This window comes from Corvus cornix, chromosome 6, assembly GCF_000738735.6.
Source record: "Corvus cornix cornix isolate S_Up_H32 chromosome 6, ASM73873v5, whole genome shotgun sequence".
NCBI classification, from domain to species: domain Eukaryota; kingdom Metazoa; phylum Chordata; class Aves; order Passeriformes; family Corvidae; genus Corvus; species Corvus cornix.
The window spans coordinates 35,788,292-35,814,549 of NC_046336.1; the positions used below are offsets into that span (position 1 = coordinate 35,788,292).

Here is a 26,258-nt window from a genome sequence, read left to right on the forward strand (position 1 = left end):
TATTCATTCCATGATTCCATATCTGCGTGGTGCAGCCAGTGAAGGAAACTGAGGCAGGATGGAAGAGCTGGTTGCCTCTGGGCTGGCAACCAGGCAGAGCTCATGGGTTGCAGGGGCTTTGCTCTTGGTGTAAGAAACCCACACCGAGCCCCAGACAGCCAGGAAGGGGCTGGGGGGACGGGAGGAGCTTCAGCTCTGACTCCCGGTGTTTGGGGGGAACTTTAAGTCTCCCAAAGGGATTCTCCCAGTCCCGGTGCCTCTGTTGGTGGTGGAAATGGAGGTTTGGTACTCATTTGTGCTGCAGGTGAGGTGGGAAGCGAGCGTAGCCGTGGGGTATCCGGGCCGGGGGGCGGTTGCGAGCCGACGGTGCTGATTCTCCCGGGGAAGCAGGGGTCGAGGGACGGCTCCGAACCAGGCATCCCTTATGTCCCGGGAAAGCGGGGGCCGGGGGTGCGGGGAAGCGGGGGCCGGGGGCGGTCCCGGCCCGGGGTGCGGGGGAAGCGGGGTCGCTCCGGACCGAGGCACCCCGGGAGGGCCCCGCGGGGGCGCGTCCGCCACGTGCGCGCCCCGCCCCAGCCAATGGGGAGGGCTCGGGGCGGGGCCGCAGCCAATGGGGGCGGCCGTGGGCGGGGCCCGGCGGCGGCGGTGATGGCGGCGGCCCCGCCGTGCTGCGCGGTGCGGGTGCGGAGCGCGGGCGGCCGCGGGGGCTGCGGCGGGGGCTGCAGCGGGCTGGTGCTGAGCCGCCGCCCCGCGCTGGTGCTGTGCCACGCCTCTGTCTTCGCCCCGTTCCTGCGCGCCGGCCCCGCCGCCTGGGCACGGCCCGCCGCGCTGCCGCCCGCCGCGCTCCGGCCGTGCCCGCGCCTCCGCGTCGTGCTGGGCTCCGAGACCGGCGGGCTGCGGGAGCTCGATGCGCGGCTGCTGGCGCTGGTGCCGTGCGCGGCGTTCCGGCGGGCGCTGGAGCGCGGCTTCGGGCTGGCGGAGCGGTGGCGGTTCGGGGCCGAGGAGGAGGCGGGCACCGACCCGCGGGCGCTGCCCTGGTTCGCCTGGCTGCGGGTGCCCGGGCTGGACGCGCCCGAGGGCGGGTGGGCGGCGCGGGCCAGCGCCGGCTGCCTGCGCAAGGGGCAGGCGCTGCTGGCCTGCGGGTCCCCCTTTGGAGACCTGTGCCCCGAGCTCTTCCTCAACACGCTGAGCCGGGGGTGGTCAGCAACCTGGCTGGCGAGGAGAACGCCCTGGTGCTCACCGATGCCCGCTGCCTGCCCGGCACCGAGGGCGGCGCCGCCTTCGTGCCCTCGCCAGACGGGCCGCGCGTGGTGGCCCTGATCGCCGCCTCCTTCTGCTGGAAGGGCGCCGAGTGGGTCGGGCTCACGCTGCTCTGCTCCCTCGCCGCCATCCTGCGCAGCAGCGCCGCTGTCCTGGGCGAAGCCGGGGTCGTGGTGCCGCCGGTGCCGGCGTGGGTGGCCGCGGTGCCAGCGAGCAATGGGCAGGACCCCGTGGGCTGGACGGCGCTGGTGGGGTGCGGGGCGACCTGGGGCTCCGGGGTGCTGCTGGCACCAAGGTTGCTCCTCACCTGCCGGCACGTCGTGGAGGCCAGAACCCCGCTCCATGTGACACCGGCATCCAGCCCCGGCCAGTGAGTGCGGCTGTGCCCCCCCCCCCCCCCCGCCTTAACACCCCCAGCCTGCGTGTCCGCCGCCATGACATCTCGTTTACCGTGTCCTTAGGGATGCCGCCGTGCTCAGGGGACGTGTGGTGTTTGCCACCGAGGAGTCGTCCCCCTTCGACGTGGCCGTGGTGGAGCTGGAGGAGAGCGTGCCAGGCTTTGTCCCCCGTGCCTGGCTGACACCTTCCTCCCAGGTAAGCAAGGGGGGGACACGGGGTGCTGGGGTAGGGGGTGCGGCATCCCCTCGCACCCACCTCCTGCCTCTCCCATCCCAGGAGAAGAGGTGAGCGTGGTGGGCTTCGGGGCGTTGGGGCGGGCGTGCGGCCCCTCGGTGACAGCAGGGGTCCTCTCGGCCGTCGTGGCAGTGGCTGGGCGCCCTGTCATGCTGCAAACCACCTGTGCCGTCCACGGGGGCTCCAGCGGCGGCCCCCTCGTCTCCTCCCGCAGCGGATGCCTCATGGGTAAGCCAGGGGTCTCCCATGGGGAGGTGGGGGGTCCCACGGGTGTCCCCCGGCCAGACCCAGTGACGTGGGCATCACTCCTCTCCCTGCCAGGGATCGTGGTCAGCAACACCCGGGACACCGGTGTGGGGGCCACCTACCCCCACCTCAATTTCTGCATCCCCATCACCGTCCTGCAGCCCCTCGTCGCGCGCTACCGCCGCACCGGCGACCCCGATGCCTTCGCTGGGCTCAACCGGGTGGGTGAGGGGGTGCGGGCAACCTGGCAGCTCCAGCAACGGCCAGGACCCCCCAGCAAGCTCTGACCCCCCTCCCGGCGGGCTCGTGCCAGAGACCGAGGTGCCAGGGACCAAGGTGCCACATCTCCTCGGTGGCCCCGGCGGTGTGGGGCTCAAGCGCCTGGACTCCACAGAGCTGGTGGAGCATGGGCACCCTGGGGCAGGGGATATGGCACAGTGCCTTTGACAGCTGCTGACGACCCCAGACTGGGGAGGTTTGGGGTTTGTATTGTTGTTTTATTTTCTCCCTGGAGCCATAAATGCTGTGAGTTGAGGCCCTGGTGTCCCGTGGTGCTGAGTGGCTGCAGAGGGGGGTGGTGGAGGCCCTCACTAGGGCGTGGGTTAGGTTGGGGGGGGCAGGTTGGTCCTGTAAGGGATATTCTGGGTCAGGGATAGGATTGGGTTGGGGTCTTGTTTGGGGTTGGGGTAAAGGATGGGGAGGGAGGGCAGTTCTGAGTCTTTCTATGGCTCCGGACCCTGTGGAAAGGGGGCTAGTTTGGGGTCCTGGAGAGGGTCAGGATCTGGGGAGGGGACGTATCCCTGGGGAGGGAGGCCAGTTCCAGCTTCATGGCAGCAGAGTGCAGAAACCAAACCCAGAGCCCTGGCAGGGGGGCACTCCTACCCCAATCCACTCCCCAGCCCAGCAGTGCCCACTCACTGGAGGGCACAGCACCATCACCACCACCCCCTCCCCAGGACACCCCTGCAGGGCCGGTGGGTGCAGGGGGGGCACCAGGGGGAGGAACGGGCGGGCGAGTGTTTGACACAGCACGGGGTATTTATTTCACAGCCGCTACACAACGCCGGGGGCCGGGGCAGCCACGCAAGCACAACATGAGGGGGGATGCGGGGAGGAAGGGGGGCAGCTTATCTATAAGGGGGTTTGTTGGTTGGTTTTTTTTTCCTTTTTTTTTCCCACTTTTATTAGCGCCATTGGCCCGGTTGAAGACCACGCAGCAGCACACTAAGCCTACAAGGCTCTACCCAAAAAAAAAAAAAGCTCAAATTCGCACAAGAGCGGCCCCCCCGCCCCGCTCGCCCCTCCCCGGGCGAGCACCCCGTTGCCCCGTCCCACACGGGACCGGAGCGGGGAGCACCCACCCCATGCCACACTGGCAGCGGGGGGTCACGGGGACCCCCAGCTGGGGGCTGCCTCCCGGCCGTGACGCCCACCGGGCTCTCCTGCTCCTCTACCAGATGTAGCCGCCGTCGTCACCCTCGCCCGCTTCGCCCTCCTCTTCCTCGCCTTCCTCGCCCGCCTCCTCCGGCTCCTTCTCCTCCTCGTCCTCCCAGCCCACGCTGCTCCCGAAGTCGCCCGAAAACCCCGTTGCTTCATCTGCGGGGACGAGGGGCAGAGGTTCAGGGGCGGTCCCGGGGCTGCAGCCCCGTCCCAGGCGGGGGCTCCCCGCAGCTCTCACCGCAGTCGGGGCTGCCATGGCCGCGGGTGCCCGTCAGCTCAGCCCCGTGCTGGTCCACGCACCAGCACTCGCCGCCGCCTGGCTCGCACTGTGCCCGCCGGTAGTAGCCGTCCTCATCGCAGCTGGGAATGAAGGTGCCTGTGGGGAAGCGATGGCCCCCACCCCCCCCAAAGACGTGCAGTGCCAGAACCCCCCCTCGGAGCTCCCCATCCTCGTCCCAGCCCGGCTGCGCGGGGCACTGCTGAGGGAAAGGGCCCTGGGTTGCCCCACTCACCCGGCATTTTTTTGGTTGCTTCTTGGATCTGGATCTTCTCCAGCTCCCTGAGACAGGGCGGCTCTGCAGCAATGCCACATGCTGCTCTTAGGGTGGGCATGCGGCCCCCCCATGGTGGGCAACCCCTCACCCCACAGTGTGCGCCCCCAAACCTACAGCATTCATCCCTGTGGTGTGCATCCCCCCCAACTCCATAGTGTGCATGCTCCCAACACCATGGAGTGCATCCCCCCAGACCCCACAACATGCATTCCCCATGGTGAACATCCCCATGATGTGCACCCGCCCTCACCCATGGAGTACATCCCCCCACCTCCAGAGTGTGCATCCCCCTGACCCCATGCTGTACATCCCCGATGGTGCACATCCCCCTTAACACAAGATATGCTTCCCCATGACTCACAGCACGCATCCCCACCATGGTTTCCAGCCCCCCCAAACCCTGTGGTGTACCTCTTCCCCCAAGGCAAACATCCCACAGACACCCCAAACCCACAGCAAGGATTGCCCATTACCCCATGACATACACCCTTCCCCCTATGACGTACATCCCTCCCACAGACACCCTAACGCCTAACCCACAGCATGGATTCCTCATGGCCCCATGATGTACATCCCCCACTCCCAGCTCCAATCCCATGATGTACATCCCCCACCCCCCAGTCCCACAGCATGGATCCCCCATAACACCATGGCACACAACCCCAATCCCACAGCATGGATTCCCCAGTCCATGGCACGCACCCCCCAGGCCATGGACCCCCAGCCCCGCGGGGTGCATCCTCCCGACCGCGCAGTGTCCAGCTCCCGTCCCCACAGCACCGTCTCCCCCCTGCCCTGACGCACTTTCCCTCCAGAAGCAGAAGCACCACTCGGGAGCAGAGACACGGCCGTCCTTGGAGGTGTCGCAGGAGTTGAAGAAGGCGCGGATGCACACCTCGTACTTGTCCAGGTTGATGGCAGCCAGCTCGGCCGCCTCCAGGAACAGATCCCCGCTCGTGTCCAGCCGGGCAAACATCCACCCCACCGCCTCCTTGCAGGTGGCCGCCACGCTCCTCTCCAGTGCTGCAGGGCAGGATGAGGCCCGTGGCTGCCCGGCCACCCCAGGGACAGCACCCCACGTCCCCTCCCTGCATGGCCGGGGACACGTACCAGTGGTGGGGCTGGCAGGGAGCCCGCTGGAGCCGTTCTGCTTGGCGTTCTCACGCAGGAGCTGGAACCAGTCGCGCAGGCGGTCACCTAGGTCGGCCAGATCCTGCCCGGTGCACAGTTCTGGGGGGTCCAGTGGGGCAGTGTGAGGCCGGGCAGAGCTCGAGGACAGTCCCGCGGTGCCCCGCACCCCGCTCACCTTGTTTACTGTCGCCGGCAGGGCTGTGCGGGGTCGGGCAGGGACACTGCCCCTCGCATCGCACCGTCAGCTGCTTGCTGGCCAGGCACGCCTGCTGCTCCAGCTTGCACTGCGGGGCGGCAGCGGGACGTCGGCGGGGGGACACAGGGCGGGGGGCCCCGTCCCCGCGCGGATGCCGCTGTCCTTACCGCCGAGCTGTAGGTGTGGCCGTCGGAGCCGCAGACGGCGGCCACCGGGGCGGCGTGGCAGGGCTTGCAGCCCCCGTGCGCCTTGGGGCCCAGCGGCTTGATCCTGCACGGGGCGAGAGGGTGCTGAGTCCCCGCCGCGGCCCCCCTTCCTCCTGCCACCGGCTCGGCCCCGGCCTCGCCGCACTCCTACCTGTGCTCCAGCTTCTTGCGGCTGATGCACATGGCGCGCTGGTAGCCCTGCGCCACGCACACCTTGTGCCGGCTGCACTTCACCTTCTGGCAGGGGTCCTTGGTGGTGTCCAGGGCTGGGGGACAGAGAAGGACTGGGGCAGGCGGGGGAGGCAGGCGGGGACCCTCCAGGATAGCCCCGGCAGCGCTGGCCACCAGCCGGCCCTGCACAAAGCGCCGTTCAGGCCTCAGCTGGGCAGCCGCCCCGGCACCAGCTGCTGCCTCCCGGCTCGCACCAGCCCCGCCACCGCTCCCAGCCGGAAGGGAAAAGCCCGGGGGGTGCAAGCAGAAAGTGTGACCTCCTCCCCGCCCCGCCCCTACTGGCTGGCACCGACCCCACTGTGCCCCATCCCAAACCCATCTCAGCGGTACCTTCATCCCCGGGCTGGTTGTCCTCCCAGCTCTTGATGTAGTCATCCTGCAAATTGGGGAGAGCCTGCATGAGTGCAGGTGGCAGGAAAGGTGACACCGGGCTAGGCATGCCATCACCCCGCTCGGGGCCACCGGCTCGGAGAGGCTCCCGCTGCACACACCCCCTGGGCACCCCCACAGCGGGAGGGCAGGGACAGGGAGCAGCCTCCCCCCAAAAGCGGAGTGTCACCCCCTCGGTAGCCCCTCGAGGCTCACCTCCACCTCCTTGCAGCACGGCAACGAGATGGCCCAGCCAGCACCGAGAAAAAAGAGAGAGAGAGAGAGAGAGAGAGAGTGCCCACCGTCAGCTCTGGGACAGCCCAAAGCCCAGCTCCCAACCCCAACCCACCCACGGTGACAGGCACCCCGTGCCAGTGGGGCACCCCGACCTTCCGGTGCCCAAAGCTCTCCCCAATAGCCCTGGATATCACTGGCACCGACCACCAATGTGCTCCCCCATCTCTGGCTTTAGACCTGTAATCCTGGAGAGCCTTTACACAGGATAAAGCCTTCCCCCATCAGCCAGGGGAAGCCAGGGAATAGGGATGGAAATGCATCGGGTGGAGGAAGCCCTTGGGAGACCAGTGAGGCCCTCATGGGATCCCCACAGTGCTGCCACCCTGATTCTTCAATCGTGAGCCCAGCAGGAGTGAGCCAAGATGGGATATCACTGTCTGGGGAGGCAGAACTGCTCCCACAGGACCCCGAAAGCATCCGGGGGCTGTGGGAGAGTAGCAGGGATTCAAACCCTCCCAGCAGGCAGCACCACCCGCCCCACGGGATGCTCCAGGGTGGGCTTTGTGATAAGGCAGGAGCATCCCTGCTGCCCCGGGGAGGGCAGGCAGGGTTTGGGATGGCAGCTGGTAGCAGCGGCACGGGAGGCAGCTCTGGAGTGGGATCGCTTCAGCACGGCGGTGTTTGCACCGCAATCGATAGCCGCGTTCCCGTGCCGCGATTGGTAACATTGCGGCACCCGGCAGCTCCCTGCGGCGCGGGTCTCACCACGGCCGCCGGCCTCCTCCCCGTGCATCCCCCCACCCTTGCTGCTCAGTCGAAAAACCCCACAAATCCATGGATTTGCTTATTAATCCAAGCTAACCGCCAGCAGGGCTGCAGCCCCCCCAGCGTGGCAGCCGTGCCACAGCAGGGTGAGCCCCACATGTCATGCCACAGGGATGGGGATCCCTCGGCCCTGAACCCCCCCGGGGATGCTCAGTGCCATGGAGGCACGTCCGCACATGCTCCCCTCGAGCACTCGCAGCCATCCGAGGTCCCAGGTGCCCAGCGCTGGCGTTGGCCAGCAGGGGTGTTGTGGGCAGGGGTCTCCAGGGGAGGAATTTACACCTTTGTACCCTCACCCGTGCTCTGCCCCCCCTAACTGGTTTATTTGGGGGGTGGTGCCCCCCACCCTGCCCTGCGATGGGCACATCTCCCTTGCTGTCATCCATCCATCCATCCATCCATGCATCCATCCATCCATCCATGCATCCATCCATCCAATCCTCGCTGCCAAGGTGAACCCGAGTGCGCATCTGAACAAAGACCAGAGGGGCTGGCTCGGGGTGGGAGGGCGGCTCGGGGTGTGCCCCCTCCCCGCCCGGCTGCTGCAGGTGTCCTGGGTCTCCCTAGGATGGGGCTGCAGCACCATGTCCCCCACCCTGGAGGACACGAGCTGGAGGTGTAAAACGAGCCCAGGAAAAACCCCGACTGCCCCATAAAATTAAGGGCTGGAGCTAAATGCCATCGAGGCTGTTTGCAAGGGCCGCGTAACAGCGAGGGGTGACAGGATCCTGAGCCCGGCGTGCCAGGTGTGCCAGCGCTCCCCCAGCAGTGCCTGCATCCTCATCCTCCCTGCTTCGCGTTCCCACATCCCCAGGGGTCACCACGCCGCGGAGGCAGGGCCGGCCCCGGCTGCGGCACCGCGCGGGGCTCCGGGGACAGCCGGCGCGGCTCGGGGGAGCGGGAGTCCGGGAGGATGCCCGCGCCCTGACACGGGCTGGGCTGTCACCGAGGGTTTGAGGCCACGGCGCAGCCCCCGCAAAGGGCGGGTGGGCCCTTCCTGCACCCCCATGTAGGGCACGGGGAGAGGGTGCAGGGGACGGCACCCCCGGTCACCAGAGGGGATCGCTTTGGCATCAAGCCCTGGCCATGGAGGCATTGGCATAAGCCACGCAGCTTTGGCGACGGGCAGGGAGGCAGCGGCGCTGCCGGAGCCGGTAAGCATCCCCCGGGTACCGGGGCCGGCAGCCGCCCACGGCCGCGGCGGGACGCGGGCACCGCCGAGCATCCCCGGGCACCCGCGACGGGGCCGGGGCCGGGGCCGGGGCCGGGGCCGGGGCAGGGGCCGGGGAGGGTCGCGCTGCGGCAGCCGCAGCGGCGGGGCGGGGAGTGCGGGGAGGGGGCTCCCGGTGCCCGGCAGCGCGTCCCGTCCCCCCCCGCCCCGCTGCCGGCGCGGACTCACGTCTCGGAAGCGGTTCCAGTGCTTGATCCTGCCGCCGTACTGGGAGATGGACGAGAGCCACTGCTCGTCCTCCATGAAATTGCCGGGGCTCTCCCCCGCCGCGGCGGGCCCGGGGCCGGTGGCGGGGCCGGCGGCGGGCCCGGGGCCGGCGGCGGCGGCGGGCAGAAGCAGGGCCAGCAGGGCCAGCAGGGCGCGGCGCCCGCCGCAGCCCCGCATGCTGCCGCAGCGCCGGGGGGAGCGGGCGCGGTGCGGAGCGGTGCGGTGCGCACGGGGAGGCGCCGGCGGCGAGTGCGGCCGCGGGGCGGCACCGGGCGGCACCGGCGGGAGGGCCGGGGCGGGGCCTCCGCCGCGCCCGCCGCACCTGCGCGCCGGCACCGGGGCGGGGGAGCCGCCGGCACCGCACGGCACGGCCGCGGGCACCGGCCCCCCTTCCGTTCCCATCCTGCACCCCCGTCCCTGACCCGTCCCCGTCCCGCGCCCCTCATCCTGCATCCCGCATCCCCTGCCACACCCCCATCCTGAAGTCCTCATCACGCACTCCTCGTCCTGCACTACTGTCCCTACCGCGTCTCCATCCTGCATTCCCCCCCCCACCCCTTTCCCGCATCCTTGGTCCCTACCCAGTCTCCATCCCACATCCAATGTCCTGCGTCCCTTGGTCCCTGCCACCTTCTCATCCTGCATCCCTGCCACATCTCTGTCCTGCATCCCCCATCCTACATCCTTCATCCAGCATCCCTGGTCCCTGCTAGGTCCCCATCTGACATCCCCCATCCTGTATCCCCTGCCACGTCCCCATCCAGCACCAGTCATCCCACATCCCTCATTCGTACCATGTATCCACCCTGCATCCCCCATTCCTTCCACATCTCCAGCCTGTATCCCCCATCCTGCATTCCCAGTCCCTACTGCACCCCTATCCTACAGCCCCTTGTCCCTGCCATATCCCCACCCTGCAATTACCATCCTCCAACCCCTCTCCCTGTGATGCCCACACTGCGGTCCCCATTCCTTGGCCATCCCAGCACAGCATGTTAGGGCTCCAGGGAAGACTCCCACCCCTATCCCAAGGTTTTGCTTTTGGATTTTTCCCTCTACTCAGCGGGGTGGGAAATCAGGATAGGCAACAAGTGACAACTCACCCCAGCTGCAGCTCCTTCACAGCTTCAGCCGGGGATGCCACAGCACACATCCAGATTCTCTTCTCCCTGGCAGGACCCTCAGGATGGGAAGGAGAACTGCCAGCAAGCCCCACTGATGACAGGGAAAAGATCAGAATCCTTAATTCTGCCTGGGGAAGGAGGTGTGAAATGAATTTTGCTGTGCCAGGCTAGAGCAGTGGGATAAGCTGCTTACCAGCGAAATTCAACCAACTTCCAAAAGAATTGTCACTAAAACATGTTTACACAAGTAGGAAGAGGAGGAGTATGCTCCAATTGTCAAATATCCGTGTTTGCCTCAACTTCTTGGTGAGAGTCGTTAAAAACTCATGAGGCAGAAGCTTCCCAAGGTGCATCTCCCCCTTTCCTGGTGGCTGCGTGAGCAGCTCCCGGGTCTGTTCCGAAGAGATTTGCCAAGTACCTCTTCAGGCTGGCGGAAAGATGACAGCAACCGGTGTTAAGTGCTCTCAGCACCTCCCTGTGAGTGTGTGCTGGTGCTCTGCTCCCCAAGGGAACCATTTGGAAGGCGGCTTTCAGAGAGCACAAAGGCGTTCCAGCTCCGAGGAAAAGGACACAAAAAGCCCAGTGGCTGTAACTGGGTACAAGCAAGGGCACCCTGTGAAAGCACAGATGATTTGACTGCCTGGCAGGCAGGCTTGAAAGCAGACAGGCAATTTGGTCTGGGAAACATAAACAGCAATACATTTGGGGGGAAAAAGAAAAGCAATCCCAATTCCTGAATGACTTCCACTGCTGTTGGTGCACGGCCACACTCCCAGCTCACTCTGGAGGGAGGAAGTGGGGTGAAGACCTCTTAGAAATGATCACTAGGACATGTGGGTTCTGCTCGAGCACCCCTATCCCTGGCTGAGACACTCTCCACCTCTAACACAGCATGATTCCATATCCATGGAAGCAACGAGGAATGGGCAGCAGCACCTGTTTTGTTACAAAACACCCAAGCACCAGCACCTTCCATTTTTCAAAGCGCTCATCCTAGGGCAAGTTGAAAGCCTGTGTCGCTATTTTTACCAAATGTGGAGATTTACAGGAAAAAACGACGTTGTCTTGAGATCTCGGAAGGATTCACAATGGAATCAAAGAGCTTGGTGCTGCTTTTAATGGAGAAACCACCTACAAGGCATATGTTTTTTGACATGCTCCGAAACGGTCACTGGAAAGAGCTCTAACCATCCATGCTTTCTTATTATCATAGTTATGTGCTGTGCTGGAAGTTTAATTACAGAAACTATCAATGCAACAGGAGATAAACACTTTGCTTTTGAAGGGAATTAATTTATTTGGAGATCTACATCACACAGGCACGCTGCTGGAGATCCAAGCAATGCCTGACCTCAATATCGTTAAATCGTGCTCCGGGAAAGCTCTCCTGGATTTTAAATACTTATTTTAAGAACAAACTTCCTTCTTCTGACAAAAAGCCACATTTAAACATTGGCGATGCCCCAAAAGCCCCAGTTCTAGTTGTTTTCTTGGAAAACCAGCAATCCACAGACATCACAGGCAACTTCATGACATTTTGGGGAAAGGAGGAGGAAGGACCCTGGCAACCCCCAGGTTGGGGGTTCCCCTCCCAAGGAGAAGGCAGGCAATACATGTGGGAAAAGCTGCAGGGAAATGCCATGGCTCCCATGCTTTGGAGGAGTCATGAGGCATCCCTATTTGGAGTTTCCAGGTTCCCATCCAAGATTCATGTCCTACAAAACACTTCATTGCGGGATCATGCACAGAGCAGACCCGCTACAGCCGCCTCAGGAGAAGCACAGCTGCCCAGATGTCGCGTAGTAGCCAGAGGCGTCCGAGGAGAACCTCTGGGAGAGACGCACCGAGTCCAGCTGCACCTCCCCGAAGTGGAAGTTCTCGAAGAGCTGAAAAGAAGAAGAAAAAAACCACTTGAAGGGCACCAGAGAAGTGGAGCCTGCAACTGGCCCATGGCTCTCTGGAAGGAGCTGGCCCTGTCAAAAGCCTCTGCTCACAGATCTGTTTTGCCTTTAAATGAAACTGTTCTTTACGTTATTCTTCCCACTAAAGACTGCGCTTGAACTCTTTTTATCCACAGCAGCAGCTGCTCAAACCTCCCCTATTTCGCTGCCTGTGACACTGAGGGAGCGTGGGGAGGCTGTTCACTGCTCTGGAGGCACCACCCCCGGGTGGCTCTTGAGGTTGCAGGCTCTGCAGGAGCAAGGTTTGAGGCCAGGAGGTTTGCACCAATCCAGGCCACAGGACGCAGGACTTAACAGTTACAGCTCAGTCCTAATTCAAACTAGCAGGCTGGAAGCACAAGGCTCCTCATCCCAGCACTGACCCCGCTTTGTTCAACAAATCCGTCTTTGTTCGGCAAAGACTTGAGTGCAAATTAAGGAAAGCAAGCCAACTCCGGCGCCCGGGGGGGCGTGTCCCTGCCCATTAATCCAATCTACGAAGCAGACCAAAAAAATGACATCAGAATTTCTTACAAGAACTTATTGCTGGAAAAGCATCGTGTCCAAGCGTAAAGTGCTCCTCCCGTTCCATTAAGCAGCAGGAAATTGCTCTACCTGGGAACATCAGCTGTGCCTCAGGAAAAGCTGCTCGCTGGAGATGCTAATTTTGAAGCTCTGTTTAACCGGAGCGCTGAGAGTCACCGAGAACCTGAGCGGTGACTTCTCCCCACCTTGGAGATCTCCAAAATGTCCATTCCATCTGTCTCCTATTCAGTTTTCTATCTGTCCCTGCAGGCGCGGGCTTGAGACAGTCCCACAGCCCTTCCTGCCCTTACAGAAGGCATGAAGGAAAGCCAACACATTAATCCTCCTAGAGCCAATGGTGCATCAATTCCTCCATAGAGGGAATGACTGAAATCCCAAATACCTACTTAGCATCTGAAAGGCTGCACTTCACCTCCTCCAAAGAGGCATTTGGCTCTGCCTGGCACCGATTTGGGCACAACTGCTCTTTTGTTGGTTCTCCCAAGAGGATTCTATTTTGCAAATACCCTTTCTTCCAGAGGAGACCAGCTAGATTTCTTTCAGGACAATTCCTGGGTTTGCTGTCACTCCACAAAGGAGAAGTGCCATAGGGAAAGTGATTCCCTGCCTGTCTTGGGGCAGAGCAAGAGACCCCAGGGCAGCAGCGTGGCCTCAAGGGACACTGTGAGCGGTGGCTCCACGGGGTCACTGCCCTAATAAAGAGCAGCCTGCAGAAAAGGAGCTGCGCTAAGGAAGCATCTCATACCGGGAGAGGAGGAAAAGAAAGAGGAGAAATGACGACAGCCACACAAACTCCATTTCATACAATTAAAGATTTATACAATTAAAGATTAATTATGTTCCCAAAAGCCTGTGTTGTTCATGTTGGAGGACTTAGATAAAATGTCTCATTAATAAGAGATGGCAGTAAAAAGGGGTTGGTCACCTTTCTCTTTTTGTTTTGGTTGACCCCAGAAGGAAGCATGGTTTCCTCCTGTCCAGGTCTCCCTGCAGTGCTCTGCCACTGTGCCCACCCAGCCCAAGCCTTAACACCTGTCCCTGTCACAGAGGCTGTTGGCATTGGCATCCCTTTCCCTCATAGAGCAGTCTCCATCCAGGAAAAGCAGAAATCACCTCTCTCTTGACTCCTAGCAGAGGGAGTGGTAGGTGTGCTGGTACTCCAGGGTTTGAAGAGGACCCCCTCCAGTGCCTAAAGGGGCTCCAAGGGAGCTGGACAGGGACTTTGGACAAGGGCATGGAGTCATGGGACAAGGACTGCCGGAGCACAATTCAGATACTAGGAAGAAATTCCTCCCTGTGAGGTGGGGAGGCGCTGGCACACGGTGCCCAGAGAAGCTGTGGCTGCCCTGTCCCTGGAAGTGTTCAAGGCCAGGTTAGACAGGACTTGAAGCACCCTGGTCGAAGGTGTCCCTGTCCATGGCAAGAGGGATGGAACAAGGTGGTCTTTAAGGTGGTCCCTTCCAACCCAAACCATTCCAGGATTCTATGAAGAAAACAAATGAAATGCTGGGATGTGCCAGCGCTAGAAGTCAAACCTTTCCACAAAATAACCAAAGGAAGAGTCTTGTTTGTATTGTAGCTGCACACCACAACCTGTTTTTCTTACTGAACACATGTACTTCAAAGCAAAAATTACTTAATGAGACCAACCTTCCCCGAGCCCCTCTTGCCTCACACAGCCTCAGGCACATTAGAGCAGAAGGATGATTGGGAAGCCCCAGAAGGCATTGCCCAGGTCAAGGGCTGTCCATTTGTACACTGCTAGAAGTGCAGCAAAGCCCTTGTACCAAAGCACTTTGTATTCCCTTGGCTTTTATAAGATTCACCACCTCCCGTGTGTTCGAGCAGCTGTGTGTTTCCCAGGGAGGAACGCTGCTAGAACTATTGATTTTTGGTAATGTGGCTGTACTTTCTGAGAGTAAACATGCTACAGGATTTAGAGGACAACCACAGACACTTTTTTCTGCTCTGGTTTCAGGCTGGCTTCTCACTGATGCTCCTGTGCTCCCTGAGGCTTCCCACGACAGAAGCCACCAGACCAGGCACGGAGATCACTGCAAATCTTGAGACCTGCCTCGAGCAGTGTGGAGAAAGACCCCTCCAGCATCATCCTCCAAGACCTCTGAAACCCCAGGAATCCTCCAAGACCTCTGAAACACCAGGAGGTGGCTTCCCATCACTAAAGCATCCTGCACTCAGGTCCCTGGGGACTTGGGAAGAGATTGCAGAGAGCCAAGCCTCTGCTTTTGACTTTCACTTCTATTTATCTTGAGGAGAAGCCAAGTAGAGCCAAGAAAGATATTTTTAACTCCCCCCTCTCCCCAGCCACCACGGAAACGCTCTGGTTTTGGAGGAGGCCTGGAGCGCAGCTGATTAAATGCCTCCTGGAAAAGCATCTTAGCATTTTTTATTCTGCACCAGGAAAGAAGGTACCTGGAGGTTGTTGCCCTTCAGAAGCAACTGCTGATAACCCGAAGAATGGCTGACTCCCCTTCTTGTCCTTTCCTGCGGCTGCCAAGGGCCCAGCTTTCCCTGAAAAGGCTGCAGGGAACACGAGGAGACGAGGAGATGTGGATCAGGAGCAGCCAGGAAGGAGGCAGGGGAGGAGAAATGCAATCGCCCGCAGAGCCGTGTCATTTGATTGGAGTGGGACGCGAGGCTCAGCAAAAGCACAGTAATTCTATAAATCCAAACACGCCGAAAGATTTATGTCCTCGATGCCCAAGGAATAAATAAGAGGATGGAGGTTGGGAATTTTTTTTTAAGTATTATAAATGAGAATGAACCTGATGGAGGAAAAGGTCAGCTTAGAGAATCAACACCACCAATGCAGTGCAAGCTACTAACTCCCATCAAGGGAATAGCACTTAGAGGACTAAGTGCCCTCTGTCTCCCTGCTGCCTTCCCAAATTGAATTAGAATGGAATAAGGAAAGAGCATTGTTAACTTTTAACCCCAGACCCAGCACCTCCAAGCAAACGCTCCAGGGGTGTGCCCTGCCTTTCAAACCACAGCCAAATGCTCAGCGAGGATGCCTGCATCTCCCATGGGGACAGAGCAGGTGCCTGGAGAGTGGCAGCAGCAGCATCCCAGGATCTGCAGGGGATAGCACAGACTACAGCCACACTGCCCTCCCCAAAAGCCACGAGTTCCCAAGAGAAGGAGAACTGGATGATGGATAACCCATATTTCACAGGTCAGCCTGCAAACTACTGTGGGCCCAAGTGCTTCTCCCTCTCCCTCTCCTTCTCCCTTCCTGGGGACTGGGTCCAAGGACACGCCACTCAGGTAATGATGAAAGGCAGGCAGCCCTGTGGTAGCTCCCAGAAAGCAAGTTTTCCTCCACTTCTCCCCCCAAAGTCGTTTATCCTGAGCCAGGAAAAGACAGCAGCACAACTGTCATTTCTAAGACCCCATTTTCTCCCATTTAAGACAATTCCGTTCAGATGCTGGAAACCCTTCTTCCTCGAGGTCTGTTTCCCTCGATTACCCACAAATTACACAGCAGGTCTCCCTTGGGATGAGACAACCATTTTCTGAAGGAAGGTAACAGGCTGAAGACTTGTTTTGGGAGAGACGGAATCACACATCAAACCTCTCGCTCCTTGCAAACCTGAGCCAAAACTGCTCGTACAAACTTCAACCCCTAAACCACAACGACTTCCTTATCAAAGGCAGAGCAGCAGATCAAACCCAGGATGCCTCTTTTTCATTTTCTTCCCCTTTTTAAGCCTGTAAAGTAGGTTTTGCTGAGGCAAGGAGGAGGATGATTCCTCAATGAAGAAGTTAAAACAGGCGCCTAAACGATGTCGTGTTCCTGAGCGCGGGTGTTTGTCAAGCTGTCCTCCTCGGGGGGCTCGCTTCCCACAGACAGCCCTCCTGGAATGAGACAGCACCTCTGTGTTCCATCCTGGGAACAACAGCAATAAATCACAGCTAATCCACGTAAGAACAGCAGCGATGTGTTTCAGCTCCGGTTATGAAGAGCGGAGGTGCCAACACAAACTGGGGCTTTTAAATCACCTGTCACGGGCTCAACAAGCATGAGAAATATTAATGGATTCGGCTGGAGAAGCACTGGAGGAGGGAGGACAAAGTAAGTCCATGGAAAGGAAGGGAATCGGAGGCATTTAAAGCTTTCTTCACGTAATCTCTGGCTCGCATTCACACTGCCTTGGCCTGGATTTTGCCGCTACCATCAGGATTATTGATCAGTTTTTAAAGCCTTCCGTCGTTTACGGTAGTCAGCCAAAAAAAAAGACCCATCCTGAATTAATAAAAAAGTCCACGCAGCTCTGCCGAGAGCCCTGGAAATGCCGAGGGAGAAACAACTCACTGCAATGCCTTGCAATTAAAAATTCCCACCAAAGAGCAGCGATACCATGGGATAAAACAGATGTGCGCACACACACACACACACCCCCCTCCCTTGACTGTGGGGAGTTCTGCTGTGAACTCCAGCCACAGAAAGCAGTGCCTTCGGGCCGGGCTATTATAGATCAACAGCACAAAAGTGTCCCCAGTGACTCAGCGCTGCGGGCGAGCAGCGCCATGTAATGCCATTAGCCTGTGACAATCTGCCTCACAAACCTGGCTGCCCTTGGCAGGGAGCTGAGGGAGGGTCCTGTTTTCCATACCTGGAATGAACACAGAAATTAGCAACTTCTGAAAGGCAGGGAGGAAGAAGCTCGTAGCTCCAAGAGCCTACGGCTGTGGATGAGCTCACTGTCATTCCTGCTGCGTGGTCCATGCTGAAGATGGGATGCCAGCAATCCCTCCTCTACTGTTTCTCCTGGGTGGAAGATGTTTATCCACCCCAAGATCCCATCCAGGAAGGGTGGGAACAGGCTGAGCACCACCGGGCTCTGCCTCCATGGTAAAGCACGTGCAGGAGGATCACTCAGACAGACAACCCAGTGCTGGGAATCAGGTCCGACAGCAGCACATGGAGAGCTCCAACCAGGAGATTAAACGGAGGCTTCGGAGGAGCTGGAGGCTTTACAGCTTCATCTGCTCTGCACAAAGTGACAACACTCACCAGCTCGCCCGCCGGCAGCACAACCCCAGCGTGTCCCGATCGGGAGCAGTGGTGAATGAGGGAACACGCTCGGAAAGCCAAGAGATTTCCGCTGGAAATCAGCATGTTACGGTGCTGTTATTCCCTTCAGGGAAGGGGAGGGACAAACAAAATCCCAGGCACCCGCTGACAAGCATGGAGAAAAATTAAGCAGCGTTTCTGAAGAGGTGCCTCAACACGGAGCAACAAAACCTGTTTGTTTGCAGACTTTCTGCGCTCTCCCCTGGATATTTTTCCATCTCATAAGGGATGACATATTTGAATTAAAGCTTGTGTAACACGTCCACAGCTTGGGATGGAAAACACTGGAGAAGAGCAGAGAACAATCACCCTTCCAGATCAACTGGCCAAAGCACAACTGCAGTTCCCATGCCAGACACAGCAGGAAGGCACTGACTCCTCAGCAAACTGCTGGATTACTGATACCAGCACCAGGCAAAAAGGACTTACGGAAGAAATGGCAAAAACGTGGAAAGATTAAAAATCTTCAAAAATTAAATTTTGAAATGTGAAAGTAACACTCAGAAACACTGATGGACTCTAAGAGAGTCCACTGAACTCTAGCAAACTCTGTCCATCTGACTTCTTCTGATTAACCTCCTTTGCTGCACAAACCACAGCCTCCAATCCTGCTTTTGGGATTCCACCTACTTGCTTAACACACCTCAGTCCTGCAGCCTCCCACACACACCTGCCAGGACCTCTCCAGAAGGCTGTTATCTCCACAGCTGCCATAGTTCCCAGGTTGCAGTAGGTGCTGGCAGAGCTCCTTCTTCCTCATCCCAAAGAATTCACCAAACCCCTTCCTAGCCATGCCCCAACCTCCCCCAAACTGTGACAGACAAACCCAAAACCAAAGCCCCTGGTGCCTCCCAGAGGATGAGACACAACTGGGGAAAGTGTCTAGATCTGAGGAGTTTGTTCAATGAATAGATTCTTTTTCCTTCCATTTTTGACTTTCAAAATACATTTTCTGAAACAATTTGGTGCCAAAAGAAGAAATACCTGATTCCCGTATTATTCACCCTGGACACCACTCCGCCAATGATTATCTGTCAGAGGTTTAATTGTGCTTGGAAGCTTGCCAGGAATAATGCATGAGAAGCATAGGAAAAGCAGGTAGGCAGGCACTCATCCAGAGAGGCGGCTCTTCCCAGCGTTCCCAACTCCTCTCCAAATTAGCAATTGCTTCCTTTCCACGGCTTTTAAAAGGATGGCTGGCTGGGCATCCAACATTTTCCAAGACCGCTGAGGTGTTACAGGATAAAGACATCGCGCAGAGTCACAAGGGTGGAAGATGGGTAGGAAGGACAGGGAGGGCGGTTGTCACCTGGGCTGTCACCACCAGCACCAGCCACAAGGCTGCAGATGGTTTTGTTCTGCAAGTGTGCAGCTGGCTCTGGAGTGTCTCTCCATCCCCAATATAGCATCCAGCCCTTCCACAGCCCTTCCCCTCTTCTTTTCTTCCAGCCTCTGGCAGATTTAAAAGGCAGCAGCAGAGACCTTTTCACCTCATCTCCCTCAGGAAGAATAAAGCAGGCAGACTTCAGGAGGGAGAAAATCTTGTGTCATAAAAGTCCCAGTGGCCTCTCTCGGGAGATACCCAAGTCAGGGCTCTCTCCTCTATGACACAGGAAAATCCCTTACAATTAAACCACTGGTGCAGTCCCTTGGAAACAACATAACCATCTCTCTCTGGCAAAGTACCACCAACGTAAGAAACAGCAGCAAGTTCATGGAGAAAGATCCAAGGTGTGTGATGGGAGGTTTCCTTTTGATATTTTTATTTCCTGAGCCAAAGTAAATGCCAAGCAGCTCTTGGTACGTTCACAGATGCCATCTCATGGGTGTTCTGCACACATTCCATGTAGGAATCATGAAGTGACAAGCTGAAGAAAGGACCAGCGAAGGTCATCAGCTCCACCATCCTCCCCTCCTCCAAGGCAGGAGGAGCTTGGTGGTGGCAGATCCTGGACTAACATCTCTGCTTCCTCAAAACAATCAGGACCCCCTTTTCCCAGCTCCTCTAGAGCAGTGCTTCCTTACCCTCCCCTTTACAAAGATTTTCCTAATCCCTTGCTGCAATTAAAGCCTATTATTTATCACTTTATCATCCACTACTGGCAAAAGCATTCCCATGCTTCAAGAGTTTTTCCTATGTGCTGCCCTCTTTCCCTTTATTACCCTCAAAACAACTCTTTCAGCCCCAGCTTGCAGACATTTTCTACCCCTCCAATTACCTTATTGTTATCCCCTGGGCTCTTTGCACCCATCCACGGTACCCAAAACTGGACAAATCCTTCAACTAAGCATAGTCAGAGGTTTACTTTGAAGACATTTGCCTCTTTTTTTTGTTTCCACAGACTGACTCAGTCTGGAGCAGACCCCATAAGCCAAACCCTGGCCTGTGGGGCTGGTATTGAGGCACTTCTCCATCCTACAGCAGTGCCACTGCTCCCTCCTGGACCTGTCCTTGTTCGCAGCTGCCCATTTGTTTCTGCCTGATTTCTCAACACTGTTTGGAGCTCTGTTCCCTCCTACTCACATGGGCAATATTCCTGCCTCTCCCCAGCTGGGTGTCACCTGCAGACCTAAGAGTGTACTTCATGCTGCCCCTAACACCCTCCTGACCTCCACGGGTGGGACGAGTATGGCGTTTCCAGCTCTGTGAATATGGAAGCAGCTGATCCTTCTCTGACAGCTGCCATGTGAAACCTCAGCTCTTCATAGAACTGGAGCAAAGCCACCCCAGCTGCCAGAGGGTGATGCAGCAGTGGGGAGGGTGGCATTCAGCAATAGTCTACATTAATCTGTCAGGCGGATGTTTTTTTCAAATAGAACTGTTCAGGGCTGGGTGCAGGCCTTTGTCCAGCTGAGATGCCCTCCCTGCAGGATCCCCCCCTCCACAAGCCAAATCTAGTGGTGCTCCTGCCACTGCCACGCTGCAAAATCTTCGCTTTAGCTCACAGTTTCAGGTCCGTTCCCCCCATCAAAAATCCATGAAAATTCATGCGCTTCAGGAAATCAAACCCCAGTTGCTATGGTGAAAGGCATTCTGCAAACTAAGATATACAAGTGGGACATTTGGAGGTTAACAGATTTTTGCACGTCTTTCAGACAAGAATAAAAACCCTTTCAGCAAATTAAAGGACCCGATAAGATCCCAGACCTACACCTCAAACATGAGGGACTTACAGAACAACTTAAGGAAACTAATAATCAAAAACTGCATTTCTCCCCAGAAGCCTCATCCCCATGGCTCCTACGACAGCAAATGCAGCAACAGTTTCTAAGAGCTGGGCTTTGGCTCTGCTGCAGAGACGGCAGGAGGCTTGAGATGCATCCGGGAATACCAGGACAAGGAGCTGCCATCACTGTAACCTCCCACTACGCCCACCGAACCACCAAGAGGAGGAGTCTAGCTACAGAGCCAGTAAATTAATTCAGACAGACCCGGAAAATTATCCAGCAGAAGGGTCATGGCACCTTTGGGATGAACTGCCTACTTTTGCTAATCAGTGAGCTGGGGTTTTTTTGCATTTAATGTCCTGGGTTCCTGCCTTCTATTAAGGTGCCGCTGTAATTCAACCCCTGCCAGCTCCACAGAGAAAAATTGTCTTCTTAAGATCAAAGAGGTGATGCTGCCCGGGCTGGCTGCTGGCACAACAGGGATCTCCGGGAAGTGAGGAGGTGGGATGATCACCGGGTGGGAGGCACAGGCACCCACAGAACCTCCAAAAGGCTCAGCTGCTGGGCTGGGTGGGACTGCAGCGGTGCAGGGGCAAGAGGATTCAGAAACTCTCAATAAACCCTCTTCCAGCACTCACAGTTCCTGCTAAAATTAGTCAGAGGGGTGTGGAGCACCTCTGAGAGGAAAAAAAAGGCTTCTCCTTGTCTTGGTAAGGTCACCAAAGAGATCTCTGTCACGCAAAGGTAGCACAAACCTTCTGCACTGCGTTCTCGTCAGTGCAGTGGCTCAGCCTTCCCCCAAAACCTCCAACACTGCCTCCAAGGCCTGAAATCTCCAACAAAGATATTTTCCCTCCTTTGTCTACACTGATTTTTCAAATGCCACTTCAGATTCCTGTTTCATCAAATGCAAATAATGTGAATATGGCTTTTCCCCCTGAAGAATGTAATTCGCAGGAAAGCATTTTCACAGCAACCCCAATTTAATCTCCTTTTCTTCCCCATGATTATACAAACTGATCTCCAGTCTCATCTGCTCAACTGTCACATCCTCCCATCCCACTGTTGCTCTAATTGCACACTGCTGAGCCCCCTCGATTGTTCCGGTACCTCTTGGTAATGGCAGGATCAGAGCTGAAGGCAGGAATTCTCCCCTCTGCAAAGTGGCATTGCAGCCTTTCATTTCTGCTTTTGATTCTTCCGTAAAAACGAGGTGAGGAAAGCACTGGCTTATTTCTGAGATACTGATGTTGCACCACAACCTCTTACTCAGTCTCTTCTCACCCCAGTGGATTTTTTGTTTGGTATTTTTAACTCTAAACTTTCCAAGCAGCCACCTCCTGCTAGGTATTTGTTCCAGTTGTCAGTCCTACTTTGGATTGACATCTTTACCACCTCGCTGAGGATAACAAGACGTTCTTACCCTTTCTGAACACCAGGCAGTCTTGATCCTCACCTAACGCTGGTTCTTTGGCTCTTTGATTTCACCTCAGCTTAGAAATCCATCAGGAAAAGACTCAGCCTCCTTAAATCCACAAACAAAAATTACACAAAAGGCCTGGGTTCCAAAGGCTGCAGAACACGAGACACACTCCTCATCTGCAAGTGGAGCTGGCTTGCACAGGGGCAGATGTTCATTTGTTTAGAGCTTGGTGGGCTTGGGGTATTTTGAGGGGTCAGGGGTTTATCCAGGCCAAGGCTTTTCTTTTCCATTGCATCTCTGTCTGTGGCATTTGATCAAATGTTTTAAACTGAACTACTGCATGCCACAGCCTCTGTCTCACCCAGCAGGACAGACACAGTGACAGGGAACACCACCAGATTCCTTTGCTCCGATCGGCTCTCCAGCGTATCAGCCAGTAAAGGCTCTTCCCCCCTGCTCCCAGTGAAAGCAGATATAGTGCCATAATTCAATACGCTTATGCAGGCCTCAAAATAGAAGGAGCCTCATCAAATTTTGCATTATCTGACCTAGAAGCCCTCTCTGGGCACTCCTGCAGCCCCACTGCTGGACCAGGGCAGGGCAGCATGTGTCACCACCTCGGCTGATCCCATTCCCAGTCCTCCATCCCAGCTTAAAGTCTCCCCTAATGCCCTAAGACATAAGATGTGCAGCTTTCTGCTGCTGTACCTCAGTAGCTGTTCCCTCAATATTTAATCTTGTAAGCTGTTAATGCACGGATCTGTGCTAAGCGGCAGGGTTCCGTTTTTTCTGTGCTCAAAATTTGCTTCCTTCTTGTTTGAATGCAGCAAAGGCCATTCTTTTACTTCTCAGACCTCAATCAAGCCAAAATTCATTCCACTTTGACCAAACAAGAGTCCAGGTGGTTTTCTTCCTTTCCCTTAAACGTGCAACAGAAATCTCTGGCTAGGCAGCCCCTTTGCATTTCTTTTCATTTTTATTTATTCACGGTAGCCTTAGTTGGTTTTTTTCACTAAACAAAAATAAACAAAAGCCCGGAGGCAGCACAGCCTCGTCTCCGGAGACGCCAGCAGCTGCCCCGGCCGCCTCTGTGCCAGCGCTGTGCCAGCTGCGGCGCAGGGCACGCGGCCACCGCCAGGACACGGCGGGAGGCAGGGCAGGGGCTGCCAACCCAGCATCTCCCCGAGGCCCAGCCCAGCCTGAGCTGCCGGGGTCTTTCAGCCAGGAATTGCCGCCTCCTCCCCACTCTCTGAGAGATGAGACGCTTTGCTCCTGCCTGGAGCATGACTTCGGTATGTGACCAGGATGTTCAAAGCCAGCCCAGTAGGAACACGCATCGCTCTGTATGAAGTGGTCCATGAAGCATGCCCAGCTTTTTGGGACTAGACTAGAGAAGCGCAACGCCAAGGCTTTGTTGGACATAAATCTATTGGGTCACACAGCCCCTTGGGCTCTCAGCTCCACCTATGCCAGGAAGCCCTTTTTGAGGGATATTCTTCAAGACAGAAGTAATTTAAACTCCCGAACGCAACTCAACCTACAGGATCTATTTTCTGAGCAGTGTGGGAAGGTACCGGCCTGCACAACCATTTATTAGCACAAATAGGAGTGTATGTTTAACTCTGCGGAACGGGTAGAACAAAGGATTATTAAATAAAATTCCGATTAGTTCAGCTGAAAGCAAAATACCAGCTGGAGCCTGGGGTAGCGCAGGCATGTTATCAGCAAACATGTGCTGCCAGCGCATCTGCACACACACACACACACACACCACCCCCCTGCCCTGACCACGGGGAGCCTCAGCCTGGAACAGCAGAGCCACGGCACTTCCATCGTGCTCTGTGCTCTGACAGCTCCGGTCCTGCCCTGAGCCTTTGGCTCTACAGGGCTGCACAACGGGAATGAGAGTGATGAAACCTGAGTTTTCCCACTTACCCTCCTACCAGCAGCCATGCTTTGTTAGCGTTCCAAGTGGGAACACAGCCACTCAGCACAGCTATCACAGAGTCCCACCGCCTGGAATCACATGCGGGGCACATGGCTCTCCCTCCCACCAGCCTGCCTAACTGCAGCCATATTCATTAACAGCCCGTCGTTTAGATCCTGGTGCAAAAGTTAATGAAGCCACTTTGCGAGAGGGCAGCCTCCCTGGCACAAGATAAATAATGGAATCATGGATATAAAAGCAGGCTGGGAGGGAACTGGCGCATCCCTGCAAGGTCATGCTGGAATGCATCAGTGGCTCACTGAGGCTGGGCTCCTCCGGTAAGAAGCCTGGAGCTATTTATGACTCATGTAATTAATTAATGCCAACGGGCGTTCTGCTGCAGGCACGTGGGAGACCAAAGGGAAATACGAAGCGGGCAGGTTAGGAAATGTAGTGGAGGTGGGAGAGAAGGATGACATTTCTTGTGGCAAGACATGCTTTGAAGTAATTACCAGCAGTCCAAACAGCCAGCAGCTCTTTCGGCTACGTCAGTACAAAATCAATTAGGAGCTTTAAAAATGCATCGGGCTCATATTTCCAAGAGCATCAAGAATAAGAAGTAGCCTCGGAAGGAGAGCAGTTGCATTTCCAAGCACCACAAGACCCTTCCCCAGATCCTCAGACCCCACAAATGGTGTGACCAGCAGAGGGAGCACCGTTAATACCTTCTCAATCACGAACGGTTTGGGATGAGAGCACTGAGGAAGACCCACAGTTTGATTTTATGCGTCTCTAAAGCCTGAGGACAAGCTTAGCAGAAGCAGAATAAAGGAGCGAAGGCGAACACTGCGAAAGCAGAGTCCTGCAGACGCTCAGGGCTCCTGACACACACCACCCCCTTCCAGAGCCGGCTCTCCCAACACTGGGAGCTATCCAAACCTGCACGTTAAGATCACGTTAAGAAAAGGACCAAGGCTGTGGCTTCCCTGCTTCAGCTTGCAATATGCAGTCTCACACTGCACACTCAACATGTGGCGACGCTGAGTCATGACACCCATACTCGCACAGACCGTTTGAGGACAATGAGAGCTTAACCTAATTTTGTCCCTTTGTTTGTCCTCTGCACAGAGATCAATCAGTTCCACCCCCTGCCTTCACATCCCCCTGCATCCAGTGCCTGATACATTATTAAAACTGTAAAATACAAGTAAAGCACACTCTTCCCCTCCTCTGGCAGGGCTCTAAAGTCCTTCTGGGTTGTCCAGCTCCCACCCACTCTCTCATGTCTCTTTTTTGCCAGAATATCTTCTTAGCGTTCCCAAATGTATCCATGCATTGTCCTTGCTCCCTCTTATCAGAGCTGCCTGCTACAAATCCTCTCACACAGTGAGGATTGCAAATTTGCTTACAAGCCAGTGCTGTTTTCCATTTCTGCTCCCCTGTGCATCTCTTTTCTGTCTGGACACTTGCAGGGGTCAAGCACCCACAGCATCAGTCTGCCACAGCCATCTGGATGAGTAGCAGAGGCTGCCTGCGGTCCCAACCCTGGTTGGCAAAGCCTGGGAGTCAGAAGCATGCTCCCCTTTGAGCCTTACCCAACCTCCACAGTCTGGGGGATCGTGCTTTCTACCCTCTGATCACTGCCAAAACCCTCTGATCCTGGTGGGACTCCCTACCACTACCCGCTATTTTTCTGGAGCAAATCAATAGCAGAGATTAAAAACAAGAAGAAAAGAGTAAGTGAAATGAGAGTTGGGTTTAGTTTCATAAATATATATGAGTAGAACAAGAGCAACGAAATGCTTCTTTCTGGTGGGCTGAGAATCAACTCGAGCCTGAGTTTCCAGGGTAAAACAGGAGCGACGTAAACGACAACACGAACACCCACTTAGCATTTGTGCTTCATATTCCTGCTCTGAGCCTCAGCAGCTTTAGGAATGCTCCTGTTAAATACTGTAATGCTCCCAATTACGAGTGATCTGGACCATTTACTTTCTCAACAGATTCCCCCCTTGCCCCCCAGCCCTGGAGATCCCATAAGCCTAAGACAAAAGCAGTCTTGAAGAGGTGTTTTGACCTCTTTTGGCTATACAACATCCATAGCTGGCTCCATTTCCCTAATTGTTTCATACTGACCTTGAGGATATTTTGGCCATTAAATGACTCCCGCTCCTTGAAAGATGATTTACCAGTCATTGTGCTGTTTCGTTCTTCAGCTGTAGAGAGAAAAGCCACCACCAGAATGAGCTTCAGATGAGAGAATTCT

The 26,258-nt window shown here is 56.7% G+C and overlaps 3 protein-coding genes across 12 annotated transcripts in view; 1 reads left to right on the top strand and 2 right to left on the bottom strand.

Annotated features, from left to right (window-relative positions):
* Nucleotides 1–648: 648 nt before the first annotated feature.
* On the top strand, nt 649–2,674 carry TYSND1 (trypsin like peroxisomal matrix peptidase 1). The gene is given in 6 exon segments (XM_039554489.1): nt 649–1,189; nt 1,192–1,630; nt 1,722–1,819; nt 1,822–1,854; nt 1,936–2,121; nt 2,215–2,674. Coding segments are annotated over 6 exon segments (1,509 nt in total). The 3' UTR covers nt 2,427–2,674.
* Nucleotides 2,675–3,158: 484 nt separating this feature from the next.
* On the bottom strand, nt 3,159–9,030 carry SPOCK2 (SPARC (osteonectin), cwcv and kazal like domains proteoglycan 2). 3 transcript variants are annotated; one of them, XM_039554325.1, is made up of 11 exons: nt 8,728–9,030; nt 6,483–6,491; nt 6,228–6,273; nt 5,818–5,932; nt 5,628–5,730; nt 5,440–5,548; nt 5,244–5,363; nt 4,938–5,156; nt 4,092–4,154; nt 3,818–3,955; nt 3,159–3,735 (listed from the first exon to the last, which is right to left on the bottom strand). In XM_039554325.1, the coding sequence occupies exons 1-11, from the start codon at nt 8,941–8,943 to the stop codon at nt 3,590–3,592; spliced, it is 1,284 nt and encodes a 427-aa protein (XP_039410259.1). In that variant the 5' UTR covers nt 8,944–9,030; the 3' UTR covers nt 3,159–3,589. The 3 variants fall into 3 exon arrangements, with proteins under 3 accessions (XP_039410259.1, XP_039410260.1, XP_039410261.1); XM_039554326.1 differs by having other exon boundaries at nt 6,483–6,488; nt 8,728–8,958; XM_039554327.1 differs by lacking the exon at nt 6,483–6,491 and having other exon boundaries at nt 8,728–8,958.
* Nucleotides 9,031–10,984: 1,954 nt separating this feature from the next.
* Nucleotides 10,985–26,258, bottom strand: part of ASCC1 (activating signal cointegrator 1 complex subunit 1) — a 35,449-nt gene continuing 20,175 nt past the window's right edge. For 5 of the 8 annotated variants that reach the window (XM_039554330.1, XM_039554329.1, XM_039554334.1 and 2 more), the window contains exons 9-11: nt 26,129–26,208; nt 14,810–14,917; nt 10,985–11,776 (exon numbers count right to left, since the gene is read on the bottom strand). In XM_039554330.1, coding sequence (XP_039410264.1) covers nt 11,660–11,776; nt 14,810–14,917; nt 26,129–26,208 — 305 coding nt within the window. In that variant the 3' untranslated portion in view covers nt 10,985–11,659. The other 3 variants (XM_039554333.1, XM_039554331.1, XM_039554332.1) reach the window with 2 other exon arrangements.

Excerpts from the sequence above, each read along its gene's own strand:
- SPOCK2 (XM_039554325.1), bottom strand. The coding sequence starts at position 8,943 with ATGCGGGGCTGCGGCGGGCGCCGCGCCCTGCTGGCCCTGCTGGCCCTG. Across the intron at positions 4,155-4,937 it reads CTTCTGCTTCTGGAGGGAAA|AGCCGCCCTGTCTCAGGGAG; the intron begins GTGCGTCAGGGC and ends GCATTGCTGCAG. Across the intron at positions 3,736-3,817 it reads CCATGGCAGCCCCGACTGCG|ATGAAGCAACGGGGTTTTCG; the intron begins GTGAGAGCTGCG and ends TCGTCCCCGCAG.